This window comes from Elaeis guineensis, chromosome 1 (genome assembly GCF_000442705.2).
Source record: "Elaeis guineensis isolate ETL-2024a chromosome 1, EG11, whole genome shotgun sequence".
NCBI lineage: Eukaryota > Viridiplantae > Streptophyta > Magnoliopsida > Arecales > Arecaceae > Elaeis > Elaeis guineensis.
This window is the reverse complement of record NC_025993.2, coordinates 31282233-31291224: the sequence shown is the minus strand read 5'-3', so window position 1 is coordinate 31291224 and position 8992 is coordinate 31282233. Positions and strand designations below refer to the sequence as shown.

General features: G+C 34.3%; 1 protein-coding gene across 1 annotated transcript; it reads right to left on the bottom strand.

Annotated features, from left to right (window-relative positions):
* Window positions 1-201: 201 nt before the first annotated feature.
* Window positions 202-1726, bottom strand: LOC105033940 (major pollen allergen Ole e 10-like). The gene is made up of 4 exons (XM_010908926.2): window positions 1518-1726; window positions 721-749; window positions 352-586; window positions 202-233 (listed from the first exon to the last, which is right to left on the bottom strand). Exons 1-4 carry the CDS (start codon window positions 1648-1650, stop codon window positions 202-204), a joined length of 429 nt encoding a protein of 142 aa, XP_010907228.2. The 5' UTR covers window positions 1651-1726.
* Between the last annotated feature and the right edge of the window lie 7266 nt (window positions 1727-8992).

Below are 8992 nucleotides of genomic sequence, written 5' to 3'. Positions count from 1 at the left end.
GAGCATGAAACACATGGGCAGAAAGTTTTTGATTAATTGCAATATTTGCAACTATCCAAGAGATATCCTAACAGCGCAAACTAACCCAATATTTGAAGATATCCAAGAGATATTCTAATGCAGAAACCAGCAAGACTATGACAAGTTTATCAATCTCCATCAGAGCTAAAGCTTGATTTGGTTAAGAATTTGCCCTGTTCTTCAATAATAGACGTAACTGCAGTTACCAAAACCTACCAGAGAAACAGATTTAGAAATTATCAGCAAACTGAGTTTAGTGAAATTTTGAACTGAGGTGAATGAGGGAGGAGATGTTATGTTAACTTGGAGCGCACGGAATTGGAGACTTACTTGGGTCAGTTGTCGTGATGAGCCCGGAGTTCTTAAAGTAGCAGTTCCAGTAGTTTCGGCCTCGGGCTTGGTAATAGAGGTTCATGGCAACTGAAGCATGAGATATGAGGTTATCTGGGTAAAAACAAAGGCAATCCTTCTGCAGTACCTTGCAGTCCACCTGAGAGCAAGCATAGTTTAAGTTTTCGGTCAGAGTAGCGTTGTTGGATGAAGGTTTTGCCACACACCAAGTTTTCTGCAACAAAATCCCCGGCACATCAGTCGACTAGTAATCTTTCAAACTGTAAATTTTTTGATTACATGTAAAGCAATTTCCTATAGAATTAAATGAGAATTCCAAAGACATGATGATCATGCAAGGTAATTTACCTGTCCCTGTGAAGATGCAACAGCTCTCCCTGTGAATAAACAAGAGTTGCATCAACATGGATCAGTAACATAAAAAAACTTTGTACGAAGTTGCATTGTTGATATGAGGTCCTGGTGACATTTCAATGTAGATGAATGACATGTTGAAAAATGGTAATAATTCGCTATCCAATTCGAGCTCAAAGGGATCAGGTAAAAAGGAAGTTCAATAGTATGATCTTGTCATTATGGTCAGTAGGATAAAACCACCCACAAGTAACTTTTAGAAAAGAAAGGAAATGACTTAAATCTTTTGAAGAGGAAGGTGTGCATGATCAAGCCAACCCAAGTAGAAGAAGCAGTAGAAAACTAATCTTGTAATTACTGTAGATACATTTCAGGATCATAGAATCACTTATCAATCCAGTCAAGATTCATATCATATTTGAAGAATTACCAACATCTGCTGGAAGCCATAAAAGCCTGTCCTAATCTTAATGTAACAGTGATAAACTATTAAAAATCAAAAAGATAAAAACTGCAACTTTTCAAAACCTTTGCATTGGATACAAGAGAACTCTGATAAAAAAATAAAAGAGACAATCCTATTATCACTTGCAAACTAAAGAATCACCAAAAAGAAGAATGGAAGAGCCTAAACTGGATTAGTTCAAGATAAACTCAAGCAAAACTACCATGAAAGAGCTTGTCATTTGATTACGTAAGAGGAAGACAAGCAGCCACACAAAAGCTATTGATTGTGGGAAAAGAAGGCTACAAGAATTTCAGGAGGGACTGGGAGGCATCTTAGTTCTTACCTGGTGCCAAAGAAAGGAGTAACAAAGGAAAAAAGAAAGCTAAAGAAGTAGGTGCCTCTACTTTTCTTGTCATTGCTTTTTTCTTAGGAGAAGTGAGGGGAGAATTCATGTTCTCATAATCAAATGAAAACATGGGGGTTGAGTTTTAAAGGAGGAGAACAAGCAAGCAGGTGAAACGGCTTTGCCAACGGTTATACTCCTCAGAATTTATCTTGGCTTGGGTGGAGAGAAAAAAGAGAACCCATCGGATTCCCCTCTACCACCTTAACACCACCTCTACCGTGGTTCTACACAGCAAATCCTCCATCCTAAGTCTTTAAAAGCAAGGTAAGGGTCTTCCAAGTTTTAAGGCCGTTTGTTTCTCAAGGAAAAAAGGAAAAAAAAAAGAAACTAAGGCCATTTGGTCCTCTCTCCCAACTTCAAAACTAAATTACTCCACATCTCTATTACAAAGAATCAGAGTCTTCCTTCCTTTTTTTTTGGCATTCACGTAAGAGATGATTAACAAAAAACATCTAGTATTTTTAAAAAATAAAATTTATTTTTAAAAAAAAAATAGAAATCAAGAGAATGATAATGCCATTAATTAGTTGTAACGATTGTTTTTCTCTATTATATTGCAGCCATCATTAACACTGAAATAAATGCAATCTTAAAAATATTAGTTTTTTTTTTTTTGTTTTTGAAAGGTTAAACAATTTTTAAAACGTGGGAATGTTCCATTGGTGCTTACACCATAAATGGAAAATTTAAGGGCATAAAGAAATGATTAAAATGCTATATACAGCCTCCAGTATTTGGCCATTAATCTTCTAAACATTCACCAATTGGATATTCTTTTCTCGGAAAGAAATGATGCCTGTTGTAATGGCTATTTATAGCCATTATAAATTCATGATAATTCAGCTGTAATAACAGCAACGTTAAACAGTTTTGATTACTTGAAATGAGTGGTATTTTATCTACCAGAAAAACAATGTATTGGATGCATATTCCATGCAGGGGTACGGATGAGCTAGCACACGTACAGTATGGGAGAGTTCAAGAGCTTTTATAGCAACCATTGCATGCTATTTTTATAGCTACTACTTTTAGGGTGATGTATGTTACAAAATATTGGTGCAAAAATAATATTGTATTCTTAATAAAAAATTGTTTTTTTGCTTCCAAAATGTAAGGAGATAATAGCCATTAAAATATGCCACCATGTATATGTTTGCATACAAAAATATGTATCTTCTATATCTTATATATATACTAAAACTGAGAGCCTAGGCTTGTGATTTTTTGGTTTTTTTTGTTAAACCGGGAAATCTCTCGATTGTATCATTAATCAAAGGTTATGATGTTGACGAGATGGTTCTATCCCACGGGAATGAGAGGATGGGAGGGAAAGAAGTGGGTCCATCTGAAATATTACAAAATAATTATTAATTTTTTAATGTTTTATTTTATTAATGCTAGCTTTTAACAAAATAATTATTACTTTCAGTTCGATAGCATCAGGCTTTAGCAATAAAAGGTAATTTAATGCAGGTTAGCAGAATTATAGAACCGTCACTAACCGAGGGCTTTCTGTATGTCGTGGGAAATATCTAAATAACTTGGCAGATTTTAGTGGAAAATATCCAAATAACTCACGTGCCTATCAAGAAAATTTTTTTCATATTGCTGCGAAGCCACCGCAACCAAAAAAAAAAAAAAAGCATAATCGATAATACCAATCAACAATAGCATTTAATTCTAAATTATTTAATTATCATTACAATTCCTCCCCAAGGATTGTTTGTAGAGAGAGAAATCAAGTGAAAATATAAACACCAGAAATTCTCTTCAAGATTAGCTGGAAAGAGACACATTATTTACAAGGTACTGACAAAAATATTTGCCGCTCTTGTTGACACAAAGAAGGTGAGCTTACTGGTTTCATCTTCTCAACTTGCGTTTATAAAAAGAAGCTGTTACAGTAAGCAAACAAACATAAGGCATATACAGACTCGTACAATCACACAGAATAGAGAAGAGAAAAAAAAATAGACATAGAATTTACATAATTCGACTGTAAAACCTACGTCCACGGACAAGACATGAGAGAAAATATTTCACTACGATGAAAAGAGAGATACAATTACTCAGAACTCTCCAAACTCTAGTCACAGTCTGATTTTCCAAATCTCTCATCAAAAAACTATCGAGATTGGCAGAAAATACAATATTTATATCAGCCCATGCCCTCCATTACCACCATAGACCTTCCAAAAAAATTTATTTAGGTTGCAACGCGGGTTTTTCGGATCGGAACATAATTCGAGTCCATAAAAAATATCCAAAATTCAAGTCATATTAACAGAAAGAATATATCGGAATGTTTCTTATGGCTCTGGAAATCATAAATTTAACTTCTGCAAAAATGAGTCACATAAAAGCATAGTATACAAGGTAGACTTTAAAAAGGCATTTAATAATGTAGATTGGACGTTCTTTATCAAATTACTCTCAGCTAGAGGGTTTGGTTAGTGCCATTGGATCGAGAACTTAATCTTCATGACCAAAGCTTCGGTTCTTGTTAACAAAGAGAAGGGGAAGACATTCAACCTTGAAAAGAGTTGAGACAAGATGACCCCCTCTCTCCCCATCTCTTCATTTTGGTAGCCGATACACTTGATAGAATACTCAAAATAGTGGGTAGACACCACATATTCGCTAGAATTGGATCAATTAACATCACTGGGCAACTTCAGAGCATTCAGTTCGCTAATGACACCCTTATCTTCTGCAAATGTAACCTAAACTACATCAAATCCCTCAAATTTCTACTCTACTCCTTTGAACTAATGTTGGGTCTCAAGATCAACTTTGAAAAATCTTAGGTGCTAGGTCTGGCCATCGAGGAGTTGTTATTGAAGCGAATGGCTGATATCTTAGGGATTAAAGTGGCTAAATTTCCTATTACTTACTTGGGTCTACCCTATCATCATTCCAAGCTAAAGAAAAGTAATTGGTGTTGGAAAATGTGTCCTAAAGCCAATCATCTAAGTTATAGATGATTGTATTCCATATAAGTATATGAATTATAAAATGATAAATGTTATCTGGTAGATTCATCATAAGAAATACATCTTCCAAAATAGAACTCATATGTTATGATAAAGGCCTTAAAACTATTACCAAAATGATAAAGGAGGATTTATCATGTGGTTCTTAAATTCTGCTCACGACCAAATGATATAATTGTTACAAGGACGATAATTGTATCGAGTGTAGGTCATTGTATATCATATTGGTTGGTTGTCCTCTTAACCAAGATGTGCGGTGATACAGGTATGGCATATGGGTGATTTGTAGAAGTATATTTTACTGAGCGTGACCACTTTCGGAGTACTCTACTGTCAAGAGCTGCTCTGATGGGATATGGGTATAAGTGTCCCTCGGACCTGAGACTGCCTCAGTGACTTGCAAGCAACTCACTGTGCTTTGATGCCGGACTACCTAAATTTTTAATTCGATGATGGAAGATTTTTGGATACGATCAAGTATTTGTGAAGTCTGAGTGCGAGTCAAGATGGGATTGACCGCTCCAAGTAAAATTGGAGATGAGGCGTCATTGTGTTTCAATTCAGCAAAACTTTGACCAAAATAGTCTTAGTGAGGAGTTACAAGATTTTAAAATTGAGACACAATGTGGACCACTCTTCCTAGGTTGATAGTTTAACCCTTAATCGTCCTTGAGCATCAAGTGTCAAAGGGATGAATTATTAAGTAACTATATCCACATGGGTTCTAAAATGTTGCTAGGCATACATTCAATCTATCCGAACGTCGGATCCCATTGTTAGATGGTTACATCAATTAGTATAGAAATTATTTTTGTGCTACCAGCTTAGGTTCGAACCTATGGGGTCACATATATCGAAGTACCTATCTGATCAAATGGCAGATCGATGATTATGAATCGTTGAAGGATTTAATTATCAATTTGATTGATGATTAATCATATGCAAAGATTACAATAAATTATTTACTAATGATTGATAAATTAAAAAATAATTAATTAATAATATAATTATTAATTGACTCAATTTGATTGAGCAATGGAGATTGGATTAAATCTAATTGAATTGGATTCAATTAGATTGGTTTTGGATTGATTGGATGCATCCCTATTGAATAATAGGGCTTGTTCCAATTGATCTAAGATATGCATAAATATGATTCAATTATTTTTATATAGGCTTGGATTGGATCTAACCCTATTGGATAATAGGTTTGATTGAATCAAGTCCTATTATCAAATAGCTTCCTTGATATCCATCAAAAATCAATTTCTGGATCAATGGGATTTTAATCTAACTAATTACAAATTTGATTGGAGCCTAATAATTGGGCTAGGACCTAATTAGTTAGTTTATTATAACTAATTCCTAAGTTAGTTAGGATTTGATCTAATAATTAGTTAGAATTTGACTAAGATCTTGAATCCTATTTGGAATAGAACTAAACCCAAAACACCCCATGTGATTTATTCCCTATGCCACATCTTTTCACCATGAGAAAAAGGATCTCACGCCCAAGAAACCTCGCACCCCTCTCCTCTCTTCCTCCCGTGAGAAAGAAAGAGGCGTCCCCTCTTGTGGTCGCCCAAAAGAAAAAAGAAAGAAGGGGGCGTCCAAGAGTTGGATGCCCATATCTCATGCACCTTGTCTCTCCTCTTCTCCTCCTTTCTTGAAAGAATTTTTGTGAGAGTTTATTGCTAGTTTTTGGGCATCAAAGAGAAGCTTCTCTGCTAGTTTTACAACAGAACTTGGACGCCCCATATCTCATGCACCTTGTCTCTCCTCTTCTCCTCCTTTCTTGAAAAAATTTTTGTGACAGTTTGTTGCTGGTTTTTGGGCATCAAAGAGAAGCTTCCCTGTTGGTTTTATAGTAGAACATTGGAGAAGAAAAGTTCTTTCCAAAGAGAGAAAGATAAAGGAAGAAGAAGGGTCTTCTTTCTTGTGCGCAGCCTTGAAGAAGAAGGAGTTCTTCTTCTAGATTTTTTTTTCTATTTTTCTCTAAGATAAAAATTAGATTAGATCTAATTTTTAACATAAAAATTTAGAAAAAAAATACTAAAAAAATTTGATTGGACGTTTGGGGCTTCCTGGAGTTCTAGATCAAGGAGAAAAAGAGAGAAGAACGGTTCTTCTCTTGGATCTCTCTTTTAGATTCTTCTAGGACTCAAGATCTCCTATAATTTTTAGCATGAAAAATTAGATTAGACCTGATTTTCATCATAAAAAATCAGAGAAAAATTTTTTCTTAAGGACATGAAAGGAAGAGAGAAAGATTCTCTCTTATGCGTGAAAAAATTGAGAAGAAAGGGTTCTTCTTTTGATCTCTATTGTAGAGATCAGATGTATGGATCCAGAAAGAAAAGGAGATCTTCTTATTCTTCATCTTCATTATGTTCCTCTTAGATCAGTCAAAGGATGATGTCTTCATGAGCTAGCACTCCCGAGGAGATAGATCGGCACAAGGGCTTTGTGTAGATACTCGTAGAGGCCGGACGCGTTTGCGGCCGTCAAGCATCATGAAGAACCAACTACCACAGATTTTGAATGCGGTGATCTACTACCCACGCTCAAATATGAGATTTTGATCTTAATTAATTTTTAGATGTGATCTAAATATGAATTAGATATGATCTAATTACACATAGATATGATCTATACTTGCTAAATTTTAGATTTCAGTTTTGAATGCATGCATATTAGGTCATATCATAGATCCTGTATGGTAATTTTAGATTTAATCTATGTATATATTATAGATTAAATTATTTAATCTATGTATATTCCACTGTAAATTTTTAAAAATGCATGCACATTACCCACCATATTTTTTTTCAAATGATATCAGAGCCAGGTTCATTATGACATGAACATATATGCATCTAGAGTTGAAATCTAGATTTAGCAATGCATGAGATGTGTTATGATCTAATTTTAGATGTGATCTAATGTAAAATCAGATCTAATATAATTTAAATTTAATCTAAATTTTTGTATATATGATATGTGAATTAGGTTTGATGTTCTGAGTAGCAAAGTACTCTGATTGAGTAATCACAAGGCCGTCTGGTCATAGGAGCAAGTAGAGTTATATGACTCTCTCTTTTTATTCAATGGGGTGCTCTTCATAGCGTGTAGGGGTGTCACTGTGAGATCCTATGAAGAAGAAAGCGAAAGGAGAAAACTTACTTTTCTGAAAAATCCTAGATGTTGAAACCCTAGGATTTGTTATATATGATACAAAGCATGAATTGTATGAAAAATAAAACATCTAATCTATATGATTAAAATTATTTTAATAATAAAAATAAAATTTGAAATCATAAAATATTTAGATATGATCTAAAGTTTATTATGATTGATTTTATTTCAGTTTATGCAAGAATTTTTATATCTGAAACTATGTGATACTTGTTGGCACGCCAATTGAGCCGACCAGTTCTGAACTGAGTCGATCCAGTCTCATGATTTAATCGGTTCAGTGCTGACTAATCCGACCCAATTGTCTTAAGCCGAACAGTAATGGTTATTGTTCATGATCAGTTAGTTGACCGAGTATCAGACTTAGTCGATCCACTGAAGTGAGCCAATTCGGTTTAGGGGTGAGCCAATCTAGTTTTCAGATCAAAAAAAATTTATATAAAATTGATATAAAATTATTTTATAAAATTAAAATTATTTCAATTAATAATCTCAATCCATGTTAATGCTATACTTAATTAAGAATTAAGAAATATATTTTAGATCTAGAATTGTGATTAAAGATCTAATGATATTGCATAAAATATGGGGCATGGGTTAGCTCGAATCAGGTCCCTTTTAATTAGATTAGACCTAAGGTTAGAATCAAAGACTTAACGGATTAAAAAGAATAGTTGATCAAATCTAACCAATAGTCGATTTAGATTAGATCAAGTGTACTCTAGATCAAACACAATAGTTGTAGATGGTCAAGTCCATATATTTGATTAGACCAAATGGACCTTGATTGAGGCTTAAAGATTGAACGATGTCATTGGGCTGATTAGATCACTAAGTGACTCAAGTTGATCCATATTGTTAAGGTTAATCAGTATGACTGATTTAGGTGTCTTGAACCGACTTGTCTTTAGTCCTTCTCATGACTTGGTAAAGTCAGTGGGAGGATTTACGACATATCGGTTGGACCTGCTACTCATTAGTCCTTTTCATGACTTGACGAAGTCAGTGGGAGGATTTATGACTTGTAGGTCGACTGATGTCCTATAAAATATATTAACCAAATTTTCTAAATTATTAGGTCCATAAAATAAGCTAGTTATGGGGATAACTAGATCATAGCCTCCCATTAAGGAACGTAATAATGAGTCCAATATTCCAAATAGGCATTTGAGGCATCATATGCCTGGTGTCTATTACGTATTAAAATTATCATCCATTATATGA